Source organism: Helicoverpa armigera, chromosome 28 (genome assembly GCF_030705265.1).
Source record: "Helicoverpa armigera isolate CAAS_96S chromosome 28, ASM3070526v1, whole genome shotgun sequence".
Taxonomy (NCBI): domain Eukaryota; kingdom Metazoa; phylum Arthropoda; class Insecta; order Lepidoptera; family Noctuidae; genus Helicoverpa; species Helicoverpa armigera.
Window position 1 is genome coordinate 6,895,497 of NC_087147.1, and position 18,213 is coordinate 6,913,709.

Below are 18,213 nucleotides of genomic sequence, written 5' to 3' on the forward strand. Positions count from 1 at the left end.
TATGGAGAGGAAGAATTGCGGAGTGTACCCAGTCAGATGGCCAAAGTCCTGTATGCCATATTCTATTGCATATATTATGCAGGCATGTTATTCCATTTGAGCCCAGTCCTTTCAAGACTTCCGCTGTGATTCGATCCGGCCCTGCTGCTTTATTTCTTTTAAGTTTCCGGATCGCATCTTCAACTTCTGAGCGGAGAATGCTGGGCTCTTCATCTCCTATGATTTTATTTGATGAAGTGGATTTGGATGATTGGTCTTGGTAGAGTTCCTCGCAGTATTCTTTCCATCTTTCAGCTACTTTGGCAACTTCATGTATCGGATTCCCATTTTTGTCATCTATCACCCACGAGGAAGGTTTGACTTTGTGTGTTATTTGTTTGACCTTTCTGAAAAGATCAGCAGTTTGATACTTGTCCGCATGATGTTCGATTTCGGTACAGATGTTCTCCAAATACTGGTTCTTATCCCGTCTGCACTGTCTTTGAATTAACCTGGACATTTGAGAGTACTTCACTTCGAAATTTTCGGGTCTTTCGCCACTTTTGAGTTCTTTACGTAGCTTTATGTTAGACCAAACCTCCTCTGACATCCAGTCTTTTTTATCCATAGGTTTTTTGGCTATAAAATCTAGTGCATTGACAATTTTCTCGCTAAACTGCTGCCATTGCTCTTCTGGATTCATATGTGCAATTTTAGGGGTGAGTTCTGCTAGATATGATTCCGTATTGTTCTGGAAACCATCGTATTCCGGTTCTGAGAGCCTAGCTAAAGGTTTTGCTTTCTTACGACGAAACTTTAGACGCACTCGTAGATCTGACACTAGCAGTTGATGATCAGAGCCACAATCCGCTCCTGGATATGTTCTAGTGTTCGTTATGGACGACTTCCATCTGTTTGCAATCGTAATAAAATCAATTTGATTACGGTATTTTCCACCGGGTGAAGTCCATGTATATAATCTTCGCTTGTGGTGTTTGAAGCACGTGTTGGTTATAGTTAAATTATTGCTTACACAGAAATCTATGAACATTTCACCCCTCTCATTTCTGGTGCCAAGTCCATGTTTTCCAAGTATGTGGCGGATGTGGTCATCTTGTTCAGTGCTCCCTACCTTCGCATTCCAGTCTCCTTGAATTATTAGGATCTCGCGCTTGGATATGTTCTCTACTGTTGTTTGTAGAGTTCCATAAAAATTGTCAATGTCTTCCTTTGTTGACTGTGCTGTAGGTGAGTAGATTTGGATGATGTTTAGGGGAAGTGGGGTACAGTTGATGCGCATGGTCATAATTCTGTCATTTATTGGGTTGTAGCCAGTGACGAATTTACGTAGTCTACGAGATACCAGTATGCCTACGCCATTTTTGCTATCAGTTTCGTGACCGGAGAAAAACATTAGATTGCCACTCGAAGTTGTGACGTGTCCTTGTTGCTTCATATGAGTTTCGCATAATCCAAGCAACATAAGATTGTGTTCATTCATCTCCTTCTCTACAATCGCGAGTTTTCCCGGTTTCAGCAATCCTCTTACGTTCCATGTTCCCATTCTTTGCTTGATGCGCATGGATGGTTTCTTGTTGTCCTCAGTAGCATCAACTGCCTCGGTAGCCTGATGACACACTATCGAAGAGTCTTTATGTATAATGAATTAATAATAATTGTGTAGTTGATACCAACAAATGCGATTTTCTGAACTTTTCAAACTCTGCTATTCCAAAATTATGTATTTTACACAATTCATTCTATGTAGGATACATGGTTTTGATATGGCAAACTATGTATTTATCATTCTACATGGTATACAAAAAGCAATATAATTCAAAATATTGAAAAGATTTTTGGTCAAGGTAGCAAAAAAGAAAATTCAAATTAATTGTCTCTGGAATTGGTTGGAGTCAACTACCCAATTAAAACAGTTTTTGCGTTACCTTTAAAAGTGTCAAATTAAGACTGTTTTGAAAATTGTTTATTTGTTCAAAATCTACGTCTTGCTCAAAAGAGTCTGACTTACGTACGTTATTTAGATGTTTTTTAGAAAATCTTTTGTCTCTTAATGCTCAGTGTAACTCTATATTATTGTCTGTGTATTATTAATATTCTTAATTCTTAAGAGGCTCTCTTTTGTAAATCTGTACATACATAGCATTTATTAGAATAAGTAAATAGATTTTTTAGTGATCTCAGTATATTTATCAATGTAAGGTAGGACGACCCGTACGCTATATTAAAAACATATTTACACTTGAATATTGTTTATAGCATTATTTCACTCAAGTTTAGTACAATTTTTATTCCTGGATTTAGATATTTTTTTCCTCAATGAAATGCATAATTTTACACTGGCTCTTGTCGTATTTAGTACAATTGTTTTTCGTTGTGCTAATATTATCTAGTCGACCATCTTAGAAGCATTTATTAAAATAATTTTAATACTTAACCTTTTATTGTAAACGAGAAAAACAATGAATGATTGACATCGAACCTCAAGTGTGCCCATTTGGCCACACATATTCCCACTTGGTCACAAATGCACCCTTTTGGTCACACTCGTCAGTGTCCATTCTGTGTGAAAACTGTGTCCATTTACATACTGAATACCGTCAACGTTTGCACTTTTCCAATATAAAAGGTTAAGTATTATTCGTCACAAAATAAGTATAAAAAAATTATAAATGCTGTATTTAAAAAAAAACCTTTAGTTCCTTAGCGAAATTATCAAATACATAGGGGTAACAATTTTGCGTTGTATCCATAAAATATGTAAATGTATGTAGTTAATTTTATACACCTATTTATATAATAGAAAAAAATGATGAACTAAGACCCATATGCACTATTTAACCATAACGATAACCAAACCATAACCAGCCGTATACTTGCCGCCCATTGGTCACATCGGCGATTTGGACAATTTCAAATGGCTCGGTTATCGTTATAGTTAAATGGTGCAACACTACATAAATGTATTTTATACTAACTAAACAGATATAAGTTGATAACTCAATTTTCAGTAGTAAAATAACATTAATTAAAAATACCTTTAGTTATCAATTTTAATGTACATAAAAAAATATGTGTGTGTAAATTTTCGTCTATTACCTAATATTTATTAAAATTGTAAATTAAAAAGTACATTTTTATATTTATTTGTATGTTGTGTTGTTTTATATAAATTCGTCTTCCTTTGTGCAATGTGACGAGCGAAGTCGCGGGTTGTAACTTGTACACGTAGCAAATGTATTGTAAGAAATAATAATGTTACCACAACACACTGCCATAACATCTAAATCTTTATTAAAAATATGACATTATTATGAAAATAAACAATTGTACACTTTCATATGGATTTTATTTGCATCACCTCAACCTGCAGTCATTTTAAGAAAATATTAAAATCATTTTATAAATGTAAAAGTTGGTGACTCCCACTAAAAACGACTAAATCCCGATGGAACTACAAAAATGTAGCTTATTCATCAGAATCCTTTTACTTATGGTAATGTTATCAATCTCTTATCGCAAAACAAAGAATAGATAGGTTATGGAAATCCGGAGCAAGAGTAGTCTTTCTTATCCACGGGGTAGGAAAATAAAACAATGATAAATAACATAACTTTTATTATGAATATTATCTTGTAGTACACAAAATACAAAACTAAATTATTCTATTCGATATATTTTTATTTATATCTAAATATATATACCTACGTATAAGTCTATACGGCTCATATTATATACTAAGTACTATTTATTTATATATTTTTGGTATAAACAGGTAAACCCTTCAGATGTCCGTCGTATATTTACGATATGTTTACTTCTGAAACTCATAAAAGTCGTGACTCTGAAACATAAATTATATTTTATGGGGGTGATGTTTTGCTATTTATAATTCGGACTAAATATAGGTTTCTTTCCTATATTTTTACACGACTGTCCACATAAGGGAGTGTGTTATTATAAAATTAATATTACTTTCGTACATAAAATCAGCATTGTAATGTTTACGGTTTAATTCTAGTTTTCTATGACAAAATTAATAAAATCACATTTAGCCATACATTTTCGATTTTATAATAAATCAACTATGATAGCCGAAACATCTCCGGCTTGATTCCTAATCAAAATTCACTTCTTAACAGTTTGAGCCACATAGCTTTGCCTTTCTGAAGTTAGCTAATTTTAGCCTCACGCTCAATTGTATGGTTTGTTCATATGTTTTTATAGTTATCGGCACGGATAATGAGCTCTCGGCGGAAGAGTGGGGATCGCTTTGCGCACTGTACACATAAGGCAATAAACCAATAAATCACTTCTGCGCAGGTGAAGGTCAGGGCTCAATATCCGTGCCAATGATTATAGCAATTTTGAAGTCAAAAGTAGCCAACTTCAGATCTGTACGAACGAATGCTCAAGGCGTCTAATTAGCTTACTTCAGAATTACAAAGTTAATTGGCGCGAACCTTACAAACATATAATTTTACTTGATCACCATATTTTTAAAGGATCGGACACATAAAGGGTTATAGAAATGGGGTGTATCGCTCATTAAGTATTAAAATACGAGCACCGTTGCTAATTATATCAATACCCTGTCGATGTAATTATTATTATTTGCTTAATATAAAACTACTACAGTTATAAGTCTAGTTATGTTGTACCGTTTGTGTTCGTTTTCTTTTCGCGTACCTGGAAAAAAATTACAGTATTCATCCCCCTTAAAAATGCTTATTTGATAAACTAGAACTTCTGCCACTGGTTTCACCTGCAGCCCGTGGGAACAACTTCGTGCACCCGGATAAATTAAAATTTATTGTAAGTAAAGCTGAACGGTTTGAAATATTTCAGTGTAAGGTAGCCCATTTAGCAAAGAATGCCATGGGTTACATTTTATCCTGTGCCACGAAGTAGTTCCTACGATATGAGTGATGATGCCAATGAAATCTCCCAGGTTTACAGGTTTTTAGAACTACTGCATCTGGTCCGATTTGAAAAAGTTTATTATAATCATCGGCAAGAATCTTGAACGCTGACCTTCACCTCAGAAGAAGTAATTTATTGGGTCCCTTTTATGGTATGAAGTGAGGCGCGGGGCGGGCTAAAGCGGTGATTGGCCCGCAGTGCATTGCGTCATAGCCGTCACTCGGGATTGGTTCTTTGCTTCTGCGCAGATGAAGGTCAGCGCTCAAGATTCGTGCCGGTAACTATACTACTTACCTTAATCAGTTGATAGTAGCGGCGTGTTCGAAGTCGCCCTTGTCGAGATGACGCTGCGGGACCTTAGACTCGTACATGAGCATCGACACGCGCTCCGGACTCGTCTTGTTACGTTGCATGTCTGGGATAGATCACTGGTGTCAGTTTAGCTAATTATTCCGACGAAGTTATTTGTTCTTTTTCAGGGCCATTTTTTCAATAATAAGTTATGCTTCTATCTGTTTATTTTTCTTAGCCTGAAATTTCCCACTACTGGCCCTGGTACACTGAGGGCTCCAGAAGGAACATGGTGGGTTTCAGTCAGTAGGAGTCTGATACTCCCTCACGCTGCACCCACAGCGGGGGATGGGAGGGATCATTTGACGATTTCCAACCACAATAATGAAGCTTAGAAGAAAAATCCGGTGTTACAAAGAGAAAACAAGGATCAATTTATAAACAAACTAGCGACCCGCCTAGGCTTCGCAAGGGATATCAGTATTTCCCCACTATTTAATGGATGTTATTAATTATATTATTACACTCTTCAATCACTCTATTAAAAAAATATATTTAAAAAAAAATCTTACATACATAGACAAGTGAAGCTAATACATATAAGAGTGTTAAAAAACTAAAACGAAACACGAAACGCGGTTGCTTAGTTTTGAAGATTTAAGCGTACATAGGGACAACGGGAGAGAAAAAGCTACTTTCGTAATATTTTATACTATTAAGTGAAATATAAATAATAACTTACATCTAAGACTGAGCCGTCGCTTATGCTGGCCGCACAGTTCCAGCTGCCTGCGCACGAGTTGCGATGCGGACGACGGTCGCGGACTCAGAGGCAGAGTGGCCGGTTGTAGCGTCACCTCTGAGTATGCCGTCTTGCTTGTGTAGTCTGAGGAAAGGGATAAATAAAATAAAATAAATGCTAAAAAAAAGAGCATAGTAAATTCTGCATATTAAGACCCAGTTATACCATTTAACTAGAAGGATAAATAAACTTATAAACCATAGCCAGACGTACACTTAAAATAAGTTTGAGATGTGAGAAGATGATAAGAATGAGATGGGAGAGAGCAGATTTCAGAACGACAGCTGACTGACAGGAATCGAAGCGGAAAGTAAAATAAATATAGATATGTAAAATAAAGCAGGCAGATTTCTTTTATGTACACATAGGTAACCAATAACAATAGAAATGGCATAACACAAGTACAAAGGTAATGCTTACTTCTAAGAAACTTTCTACTACAATAATAGCAGACCTGCGAAAAGAGTGAGGAAGAAAGATGTAGACGATAGTGTACGAGAGTTAAAAGAAATCTTTCGTGTTTAACTAGAATCTTAAAACTTACAAAGAGTCTTAATTCAACTTCTGTGTATCTTACCTCGTTCAGTAAGCACGATCTCGCGATGCATCTGCGACAGTTCAGCATCGTTGACCAGCACAGTATGCTTCTTCTCGGAGCCATCCCACGTGCGGTCTCTGTCACCTATGTACGTGAGGTCACCGTCCGGCTTCAGATCCTCGTCTTGGAGTGACGTGTTCTTGCTTCGAGGTTCCATCTAGAGATATGGGTAATTTATTTTATTTTGTCTTAAAAGGCTTCGGAACTAATGGACCGATTTGTAAAATTCTTTCAAATTTGGAAAGCTACAGTTTTCACATTTGGGAAGCTACAGTATCCCTTTGTATGTGGTTAGAGGAATAAGTTTTCTCGGGTTACCCATTAATCCGCGAGAAACAAGTTTGTGGTTAGAAAAAGACTTCGTACTTTAGTACACCCTACAGTATCGCGTATAAATCCCGATTATTTAAAATATAACCAGCAGTTGTTAGTAAAGGTAGCATTTTAGTGATTGGATTTCTGTTTTCTTTGTTATTATCATTACTTACATCAAAGGTACTTATGTGCCTAAAATATATGGAAGGCAAAAACTATCTTTAGAAAAAACCTTACCTTAATGTGCTTCTTAAAAGTAGGACTCGACTGCGGCCTATTCTTGAAATCGATATGTTGATTCGCACCACTCTTGTTCCTCACAATCGGAGACAATTTCCTGAACTCGCTTCTCGGTTCCAACTCTATCCGAACCGTCTCCACGGTGGAATTACTGGCTCGCCCAAATAAAGGTGACAGTTTTGGCTTAGCTACACTCGTCGCATCCGATTCCTCAACGCTCTCGATTGTGATAGTAGAATCGATACTGTTAGGGTTGTGCTTAATCGGTTTGACGACTATCAATCCTTGTTGGACCTCATCACTATCAAGTTTGGAACTTTTTTCTATATCGTAATTGGGATTTTCGAAGCCTGTTTGTGTGGCTATATCGTCACTAACTGCTGTGAATGTCTGGGAGTTGGTGTTCGATGCTTTATTGAGCATCCGTTTGCGTCGCTCTAAGTCTGCGTGTATGTCTGTTTGTACGCGTAAGTTTATATCCCCGTAACGTCTGACTATGTAGTTTAGGAGCCATTGGTAGCCTTTGCGAAGGCCTGGATCGATTTTCGGCTTTTTGGTCTTTGGGTGTTCGGTGTAGGCACTGTAGGATTCCACTAGGGTTGGACATCGGTATCTGAGAAAATGTCGAATGTTATGTTACGCTAGTAGTGTTACCCTACATAACAAAAATATTACTTAGGTATTTGAAAAAAGCCACATGACACATATGAACCTACTTGCAAAATTCTAGAAGAGAATTTAAAGGAGTTGGGAATGCAACGTTAATAATACCTACTGAAAAAGAAGACCGCTTCCTACCGACATTTTATCTTAGGCTATCTAATTCGATCTTCACATATTTTTATTTCTTAAATTTTTTTGAAAGTTGTGATTGTACCTAGGTGTTCTACCGAAGTAATATGTACTTACCTATTAACCAAAGGCTCTATATTAAGTTTGTCGACCACATCGATGTCGTCTAGGGCTCCAGACTTGTCTTGCTTGTTCGCTAGCACCAGCACGGGTTTGCCTGTTAAAGCAAAACCTTATAGCTTTAAAACTAACACTGCACTTAACGTAACATCATCATCCTAAGAGCCTTTTCCCAACTATCTTGGGGTCGGCTTCCAGTCTAACCGGATTCAGCTAAGTACCAGTTCTGAAATTGTTACTTAATTACACTGACCATAAATAATTATGCAGTCAAGGTAAAATTATACAATACGAATTTTTGGTTTACATGGAATGTTTTACTGGTGTTCCTACAAGTATTTTTGATATGGCTGCATCAAGGGATGTGTAATACTGTGCAAGATTTATTTGGATGTCTAGTGTGGACTAGGGTTGCCAGATGGCCGGCAAATCCGGGATTGTCCCGGAATTACGTGTCTTGTCCCGTGACCAGGAATTACAGCTTATACTGCTTATAGTCCCGGATTTCCAAAATATACCCTGTATCTGGCAACCCTAAGTGTGACCCAAACCTGTTCAGCAGTTTCTTTTTTTAATACGAACAATTGGACGTAGTAAAAGTATGTTTTAAAAAACTTAGAATTGAAGGTAAGTATTTTCGTAGACCTAATTGATCATGGAATGAATAAATCAAAGGGGTAATAGACCGTTGAGAGCCGTCTACCGGTCGCGGGTAGGCTACAACACGTCACTCTCTTGAAGGTCAGTTAATTACATGGTGTCATGTTATTCTCGGAAAAGGTTTGTTCTAACATTTTCTTTGTATTTTCTAGTAAAAGCTGTGATTTTGAAATAGCCCTTTAAATGACTAATTGGAAGTACAAATTATACTTCGCGTCAGTGTGAAGAAGATGTTAAGGAGACTTAATAAGTGTCTCCCAAAGACGCTCCGATGGGGCAGAGCGGGAGATTATAGTCCTAAAAACTACTGCTAAACACGAAATGCTTTTCAGATTTTCAGGCGGGCAGGACGATTATAGCAAAGAGTATTTCTCACGGTATTTGTTCCCTGATTCATCAAAATATGGACCTTTTCTTGAAAGAGGTAAAGGGCTAAGTGCCTGAATAAAACTCTTCGCTGTTCTTTCAATATATTTAATAGTCCTTTGAAGTGTAGGACCACGGTAACTCTTCGGAACAATCTTGACAACCTGGTGGGGTCCAGTTTAGGTTAAGGTACGGTTTAGACTTAGGTATCTGTTTGATAATGCTTTAGAATTGAATGTTACTCATGTAAAACCTGTCCGTCACTGCATAGGTATACTGAGTTCACTTACCTATGTTCTAGTTTAAATCCTGAAGCCCGCGTTAAGCTAAGTAGGTATTACCGTACCTATCGTGTTAAACAGATTGAGACCAAACGATCGTAGTGTCGGAAATAAAGGCTTAAATGTTTTTCTAGTGCACCTAACTAGAATTTATCGGCCAGTTAGGCTTGACTGGTGTTCACATCAGACGAATGAAAAGACGGCTCGAAACAAGACTTTTTTATAGGACTTTTTAGTATAAGAATCACCATCATCCTCCGAGCCTTTTTCCCAACTATGTTGGGGTGGGCTTCCAGTCTAACCGAATGTAGCTGAGTTCTAGTGCTTTACAGGGAGCGACTGCCCTATCTGACCCCCTCAACCCAGTTACCCGGGCAACCCACTACCCCTTGGTTAGCCTGGTGTCAGACTTACTGGCTTCTGACTACCCGTAACGACTGCCAGGGATGTTCAATGACAGCCGGGACCTACAGATCATATGCAGTCAGGTAGAGTCAGGCTTGCTTCGCAAACGATGGTCTCATCATTTTGCGATATAACTAGCCAACAATACTGATAAGCGCTTTAATTAAAACAAACAGTATTTTTTATCAACATAACTAACGTAATGCACTTCCATATTTAATATCAGTAGGTACACAAACTACCTCTTTTTTTTTTTTATCGACGTAAAATCATCAAATGACCCCTCCCGCTGTGGGTTAGCAGCGGTGAGGGAGTGTCAGACTCTTACTGACTAAAATCGTCGTGTTCCGTCATAGGCCTTTTATGTACCAGGGCCGCGGTATCTCTTTCGAACAACCCGCAGCCCCGGCAGGCCTTGGCCCTGCTGGGCCCCGCTGGGGTTGCTGACGTCTCTTTGAGGAGCGCGTGGAACAACGCGCGCCGTCGACACGGGTCTGTCGTCTAGGAAGACAGAGGGACGATGAGCCACCCGAACTCACCGCCCACAGACCCACGCCTACGGTGGCCGGGAGTCATCTCGCGACACCCGGCGCCCATGGTGTCTACCTGGTCCAGCGCGGCGGCCGGGATGAGAGGTGCGGACTCTCTGGCGTTCCGCCTCCTCCTTCTCGAGCATGACCGCTTCGCAGAAGGAGGCGACGGCATCCCATTCCCTCTCGCCCCGGACCATGGCCTGAACCAGGGCCGGACGCGAGAGGTCGCCGCCGCCCAAAGCCTCGACGAGGACCCGGCGGTGCCCTTCCCATGCGGGGCACACCTGGACTGTGTGGTCCACCGTGTCCTCGGGGACACAAACTACCTCTCAACCGTGAAAAATTAATATAATAGGGAAAATGCGTTTTAGATTGCATTGGCCGTTTGTTGTTACGTTTTCAAAATTATACCGTACCATGGTTATTTCTACGAAACGGTTAAGCAGGGGGTTCTAAGATAGGCAGTACCTATGTATCTTGGTGGTAAGGACCAGCTTCCTTGTCTTCCGACGAAGTGGCAACTGGCCTCTCTCCTATGCATGTGAGAGCATGGGCAAACCTATTAGGCGGTATTTTGAGGCTCCTTTTATTACAACCTCTTAGGCCCGGCTCTAGTTCAAGCTATGGTCTGGCGGGAAAGGGAATGGAATGCCGTCGCCGAGGATTTTGCAAAACAGAATCTTTTCAAATCGCATTTTTTGAAAAGGGCTGAAAAGATCTCGCCAAAAGCATTTCCATATTTTCAAATATTCGGTGTAACTGCCCCACTGCCTGTAGGCCGTAGGCTAAGCTACTCAGGTATTTGCTTTCGCCACCATTCTGTAGATTTCTTATTTATTTATCCAACTAGGCATAAGCAGGTCGTTAAACTAAGGAATTCTTTAAGTAATTGAGTTGACCTAGAACTATCGGACTTGCGTGTGGCATGAATCAAGGTGGCCGGTACATTTTTATGGCTGTTCTGATAAGAGTAGAATTATTGCTTACCTACCATAGTGGATTGGCGTGTAGCTAGGTGATTAAACCTAGACGAGGGGTAGACTGAAGTGTAGGTATCGTCTTAATAAAGGTAATGGATCGGTATTAAAACCCTTTTTGAGTGCAATCTGAACTCGTAAGAAAGGATAGCAAAAATTGCATCGACGTTTGAAATAAAAGGACGTGATTTTGATATTATCATATACCTAATACTTAGCTATTATAAATGTGTAAAATTATAAATAAATAGGTAAGTAGCTACTTTTTAAATACCTATACCGAAATTTTCGAGTACCAACCTACATAAGTATGAATCATTTTGTGTTTCGAAAGAGCGCAATATTATTTACGACGTAATCCCAACATGAATAAGCCCCCCAGTTACCATGGCGATAAATTGCAAAATGTTAATAAAAATCATACCTGATATTTTGTCGTGCGATAAAACCTCTTCAAGCACGGCTCTGCATTCGTCCAACCGTGTAAAATCACTCGAGTCGATGACGAATATCACACCGTGCACTTCGCTATAATACTGAGACCATATTTGACGAAAATGCGGCCCTCCCCCCAAGTCGTATATCGTCACAGGTGTATCTTTATGCACTAAATTCACAGCTTTAAACCCCACAGTCGGCAAAACCTTATCATCCTTTTCGCCGGCCAAATTGTTCACAGTTTTCGTTTTTCCCGCGTTATCCAATCCGATTAGTATCAGCACGATGTGACGACGCTGGTTTCGACGCCGAAAAATACTTCCCAGACAATTACCCATATTAAACACGACATATACAACTAGATTAATGATAAAAAATCACTATTCATATCACAAATACGTGTTTCAAATTTGAATTTGTCACCCGTGGCCATTTGTAAACAAAAAAGTTTTGTTGACACAACGGTTACCAATAGCGATCGAGTTCGATGTGGCCAGTGTTAACCATTGGTTTGTTCTCGTCTGCACTTTTATTTTACTATCATTTCCTACTCTATTTCTTTTATTTAATAATAATTATTAAATAATAAGAAAATATAGGCACTAAAATCTACGTTGCTTTTTTTGCATTCATTGAATGTTCAGTTTTCACTATTGATTTTTTTATTTCTTTCACTTTAGTCTCCGCGACTCAGGGCTACTCACGATTAAATAAATATGAATGGATAAACAGTAAGATTGTCAATATAAAGTATGTCCTCCTAGAATCCAGCTGTTACATATTCAATCGAACATGATGATTGTTAAATGAAAGGTCACATCTGTTCTGTATTGCTAACAATGACCTTGCAGTTTGTTTTTCTGTTATGGGTAGGACATGATCAAAGTATAGATGACTTATTTTTAAAATACAGCATTTACAATTTCATGCTGTTTGTATTAGGTTCCTATGCAATGTTGGAAAATGAGGAGTGTTATACATAGAACCAATGCACATAACTGTATTTTTTTCTAAGGACAACACTGCCAGGGCTTGAATTTCGAACATTTTAAGGTTTCTGCGGTGTTAAAGGAATATTCATTAAATTTGAGTTGTAAAAAAATATTATAGCAACTCATATATTAGCAGCTTTGATGAGGTTTATCCAGATTATTTATTTGTTTGGAAAACGAACTGGAAATCAATATGGAATTTTAAAAAAGTTGGAACTCATGCAGTTGGATATGCAGAAAACTTAGTAGAGAATAAGCAAATGGAAATATTTCACACGATTCAAGAAAAGTAGGAAGGTTTGAAGAAGATTATTTCGTCGTAAATAAAACATGCAAATAAAAATACATAATTGAACATTTATTTTGAGGAAAAATAATATTCACCATAAATACAGGTACAATTTCGAGATAACATTATTTACAAAGCTCAATAAGTTTTATAAATAAATACATTAAAATGCGCGCCAATTAAAATCAACGGCCATCTTGATTTGTGTTGCCAGTCGGGGGAAAAAAATTTACCTGAATCTAACGAGAATTGTGTCTCCGTTTTTGACTGAAAAATAGGCGAGATCTTTCATAACGTTGTCAAGACATATTTCTGCGCCTTTCATTTGATCGTCGAGTAAATATAATGTTGGTGGCCCAGTGTAGCCAGCTCTGGGGAACAATCTTTGTGCGAGTGTTACCAGCTTTTGCACAAACATGGAGGACGGGAATTTCTTTTTGAAGGATTTTCCGTTTTCGTCTCGTAACACTATTTCTAACAGTTGTGATGTGAGCGTCATGTTTTTCGGTTGTTTCACTAGCAAGCTGTCGTCTGGAATGCCGTATTCTGAAATAAAATTACCAAACATTCCATATACACAGCATAATCTTATTTTTAATCTAGTTCAACTTTTCAGAGGTTTCCTAGAATGGGTTAAGCTATAGTCTATCCAAATGCTTGCCGATTACAAGTACGTTTTTTCCCAAAAAGGAAGAGATTCGAAATTCAGATGTTTTTTTAGTCGTCCATATCTCTATCATTTATACCGAAACAGACAAAACGATTACCAAAACAACTTACTATTAATAAGTTCAGTGAACCGACAGTGCTCCACGCTGAATTGACGCTGTGCCCCCGGGTCTGCCTGTGCGAGCTTCCACTCGGCGCCGTATCGCTTCATGTAGTCGTACTCCGCGCCGCGGCGTAGTTCCCGTGTTATTGTTGAGCCGTTCAGTTCCTGGCAACATTATAGAAAAGGGATTAAAACTATGTAGTATCCTGAAAAAATTATGAATCATCTGCCTAGGCTTTTACCCAGCTATTTTGCTCGTGACTTCCTGAATAACTGTTACCAGTTACAGTTTGAGTGAAATAAAATATTTTATACAGAACTAGCCGTTGTCCCGCGGTTTCACCTTTTTCCCGTGGGAACTACTGCCAGTCTCATCATCCGAGCCTTTTTCCCAACCATGTTGGTGTCGGCTTCCAGTCTTACCGGATTCAGCTGAGTACCAGTGCTTTACAAGAAGCGACTGACTATCTGACCTCCTCAACCCAGTTACCCGGGCAAGCCAATACCCCTTGTTTAGACTGGCGTCAGAGCTTCTGATTACCCGTAACGACTGCCAAGGATGTTCAATGACAGCCGGGACCTGAATCTGATTAAACCTTACCTGTAGCGTATCAATCTTAGCAATAATAAGTTGTGAGCCAGTATCGTAGTCCTCAGTCTCTTGTATGGGGTTCTTCAGGAAGTATAGCTTCTTTAGACAGTTGATTTTGTTCAGCTCGCTCAGTGATCTCCACTGAAATGTACAGGAAAAAGTTTTACATACTGTTAAATTTAGAAATAAAGGCACTGTATATATTTCGCAAGCGTCTACTACAATATATAAAGTAGATTAGCTTTGTTCTATTTGACTGTTAGTTTACTCCTATTTTAGAAAGAGAATTTATGTTGTTGTTCTAGTAGACTACCTAGTTTTTTTTTGCTAAATAAGATTTGATTGCAATAAGTTTTAAACAAAGATTGGTAGTGTTAAAAAAGTTCTTGCATCTTTGTTTTTTGTTTGTGGCAATACTGCTTAAACTTTTGGGTACAAAAACAATGTTGCCATACTCACATCATTAATCCTGTTCCGATTCAAAAACAAGACTTCCAACTTCTCAAAAATATCCACTTTATCATCAGGATTATCATTAAACCTTATTTCCGTGATCTGACATTCATTCAAGCTCAAAACCTTTAAATTCAGGTTACCAAGATTCATAATTTCATGCCACGATTCAAGAGGGTTGCCATCCAATTTTAAAACTGTCAAAGTTTTCAATGTCAACGTTGGTGGGATAATTTTTTTAATTCTGTTGTATGCCGCGATCATTTCGTTGAGTTTTGGCCATAAGTGGGAGAGTGCGAGAATGTCTGCCCACTCGTAGTCGCATACTGAAATGTTCAGCTTTTCAAGGCTTGCGAAGTTAATCGACAGTTGGGCTAATGTTTCCTCTGGCATGTCTATGGCCATTCGGTTTTTGCTGCAAAAATAAATATGCAATTAATATTATTTTTATAATATAATCAGCGTTGTTGAGAGATTTATTGCAGCAATTAAGTGCTGCACAACATTTATATCTAAAAGCCATAAATAAGTGCATGAAGTACACAGATAACAAGAACAATATTATGAGGACCACAAAGTACATTAAATGTATAATTTACTTTAGATGTAAAGACAAATTACTTTGTTATTTTTTTTGCAAATGAATAGCCATATTAATTACATCTCAAACATCAAACTGCATATACACACATCGGCTTGAACCTAAAAAACTATATCCGAAACGGTTCAGACGTTTAAAAGCTACGGTGCCACCGACACACATAGCAGTCAAACTTACAACCACCCTTATTATTTCGGTGATTAAAAAAAAAATCAAAAAGATTAAAAAATTCTAACACCTACTTGACATCCAACTCCTTCAAATCAGGCAACTGCGCAGACAACTGTATGACCTCCCTCCAGTTACAGAAGAGATTCCGTGACACATCCAAACTGCGCACGTTGGGACATAGGGAGGCCACGTCTCCGGGCTTGGCAATGTTCTGATCGTGGACGCACACTTCTAGAAGACGGTCGAACTTTCTGGAAGAAGAAGGTTGGGTAAAGAATAGTTCATGTTCGATTTGATTGAGAATTTACCCTGTCTAGTGGCTGTTAGACACCAGCTCCGCATTTATAATCAAGATACTAAAAACTTTATTATAAAATGAGGTTGTAAGTATGTACCAGCTTTAGTACTAGGTATATAAAGTTGAAGCTCTAAACCTAGTACTAAACCCGGTGCTCTTTAAAACCACATTTTATAATAAGTAGTAGTTGATACACCAACCATTGTGTCACCACGAAAGAAAGAAATATTTATTTGCATAGAACCAATTTAACAATGGTTAATAGTATATAAGCTAAATTCCGTGTTTGATTGACGTCAAGATTGTTGCCACCGTAAACTTGTATAATTCAATACTCATTGGAAAGAAAATATCAATGCATAACATAGGTATTAAGTTACTTGATATGATAAATGACACATGAACTAACTACCTTTTGTCTACATGGACATACATACCTTGATAAAGACTATTTAAAAAATCTAAAAATTATTTTATCCAGTATGACAAGTTCAATTCTTTACCAAAAACATATTAAAAACTCAGCTGTCTTCATGCGGGTAGAAATTGTACCTAAAGCTTTTTCATGAATAACCAATTAATGAGCTCAAAATGTAACCAGCATTAGTGAAAATTCATTCAAAGTTCTTGAGCTTATTGCTTGGAGACAGACAGATGTGAATGTGGAGGAAAACATTCATCAGGATCATCCAATTCCAACTTGAACACAAAATGTATGAAATACTTATCCAACTTACTGTTTCTGATGAATTTTCTCGAATCCAACCATTTCAATGAACGGCGCCCCCATCTCTCGCTTCCACTCGTTGATGACCGTTCTGCGGTGAGCGGCCACCGTCTCATCCTGAAATGTAAGTATAGTACATGAAGAACTTACGTAATGTCTACGTCTACGGTCCTTCTTGTTACTTCATCGTATTGAGACAATTGTATGAACTGGAAAGAGATATGTGCCGTTTTAGATTGGCAGTGCAGGGTCTATCTTTGCTTTGCCGATAAGTAATTAAATTGCTGCCGTCGTCTATGACCTGGTAAAAAGACAACTGCTTAGGTAGCCAGGTATAATATTGTATTAGGTTTTATGCATCCCTAGTTTGAGTTACTCTATATTTTGCCTTGTTAAGTTCACAGTATATTGAGAACTAGCTGTTGCCTATAGTTCTACTTATATCCTGAGAGAACTACTTCATGCTTCTGTATAAAAAGTGGCATAATAATCTTTCTTAGGCTATCCATGTACCAAATTTAATTTAAATCTGTTCAGTAGTTTTGTGTGAAAGTTTAAGAGTTAGTTGCATGTTAAATATTGGCGATGTTGTTTTATCAGTCCAAAAGACAATTGACATTGCATAGGTATATTAATTTTTTATATGTAAAACTTTTTATTGTTTGTTTACATTTTCTAGTACAACAGATGACTCATCCTTTATGAGAATGTCAGAACATTCCAGTAGTAGGAAAACTGTTTGTTTCTTGGAAGTAGAATGAAATAAGTTTATACTATAGAAGGAATATTTAAGTATATGGGCCATTTAGGCAAAGGTTCCTTGCAATAACTTGGAATCAACATGAACAATGCATTTTATTTAGTTCTTTGTTGTCAATATCCCATTAGAAAGTTGCTCAGAGAACATGTAATATTGTCTAGAGAGCAATTTAAATCATATTCTCTTAGATTAATAAGTGCACTAGACAAAAAAATAGCCTTGACATGTAATGACAGATTCAAAACAAGCACACTACCCACGCAAACACTTATTCAGCCAAGTCTTTATGTAGGTGGAATGACCTAATGCCTGCACTTACTACGTAAATAAAGAAATATACTAAAAAGTCCATATAAGGGCTCTAACTTACCTCCCGATCTCCGTAGTACCTCCGAATAGCTTCGGCACAAGTTTTAAACGGAGAGATCTTGTTCGGACGAATGAAAGAACCTGCCCCTGGTTTGGACGTCTTGAAGTACTGCACATCGTCCACGGAGCCATCATGCTTGCCCCTCACCGGGTCATCCCACTCAACGCCGTACCATACACCCTTGTATCCGTGCACTTCACCAATATACTTCACCGTACCGAAATCATCGCTACTCTTCACGCGACTACCGATATGCACTTGAATTTCGCTATCCTCGGTACCATTGTGACTGTCCATGGTACCGTTGCAAAATTTTGGTATTAAGTTAACAGGCATTGCGCCCACCATTATTTTTGAGAATTCGAAAAAGGAACTGTTTATCAAAAGAAAAACAGGCTGACTTTTTTCCCGAAAACTGTTGTCACTTTGATTGTCAAAGTGTCAAACTGC

The 18,213-nt window shown here is 38.1% G+C and overlaps 2 protein-coding genes across 2 annotated transcripts; both read right to left on the minus strand.

Moving 5' to 3' along the window:
- Positions 1–3,598: 3,598 nt before the first annotated feature.
- LOC110383515 (uncharacterized) lies at positions 3,599–12,274 on the minus strand. The gene is made up of 7 exons (XM_049851587.2): positions 11,725–12,274; positions 8,076–8,175; positions 7,164–7,779; positions 6,591–6,768; positions 5,954–6,097; positions 5,215–5,335; positions 3,599–4,686 (listed from the first exon to the last, which is right to left on the minus strand). The coding sequence occupies exons 1-6, from the start codon at positions 12,074–12,076 to the stop codon at positions 5,220–5,222; spliced, it is 1,506 nt and encodes a 501-aa protein (XP_049707544.1). The 5' UTR covers positions 12,077–12,274; the 3' UTR covers positions 3,599–4,686; positions 5,215–5,219.
- Positions 12,275–13,067: 793 nt separating this feature from the next.
- Positions 13,068–18,213, minus strand: LOC110383513 (tubulin-specific chaperone E). Its single transcript, XM_021344308.3, has 7 exons — positions 17,764–18,213; positions 16,644–16,750; positions 15,680–15,859; positions 14,843–15,251; positions 14,393–14,524; positions 13,800–13,956; positions 13,068–13,565 (listed from the first exon to the last, which is right to left on the minus strand). The coding sequence occupies exons 1-7, from the start codon at positions 18,109–18,111 to the stop codon at positions 13,249–13,251; spliced, it is 1,650 nt and encodes a 549-aa protein (XP_021199983.3). The 5' UTR covers positions 18,112–18,213; the 3' UTR covers positions 13,068–13,248.

Excerpts from the sequence above, each read along its gene's own strand:
- LOC110383515 (XM_049851587.2), bottom strand. The coding sequence starts at position 12,076 with ATGGGTAATTGTCTGGGAAGTATTTTTCGGCGTCGAAACCAGCGTCGT. Across the intron at positions 6,769-7,163 it reads CTTTTAAGAAGCACATTAAG|ATGGAACCTCGAAGCAAGAA; the intron begins GTAAGGTTTTTT and ends CCATATCTCTAG. Across the intron at positions 5,336-5,953 it reads GCGACGGCTCAGTCTTAGAT|ACATGCAACGTAACAAGACG; the intron begins GTAAGTTATTAT and ends GATCTATCCCAG.
- LOC110383513 (XM_021344308.3), bottom strand. The coding sequence starts at position 18,111 with ATGGTGGGCGCAATGCCTGTTAACTTAATACCAAAATTTTGCAACGGT. Across the intron at positions 16,751-17,763 it reads GGTACTACGGAGATCGGGAG|GATGAGACGGTGGCCGCTCA; the intron begins GTAAGTTAGAGC and ends CTTACATTTCAG. Across the intron at positions 13,957-14,392 it reads CTAAGATTGATACGCTACAG|GAACTGAACGGCTCAACAAT; the intron begins GTAAGGTTTAAT and ends TAATGTTGCCAG.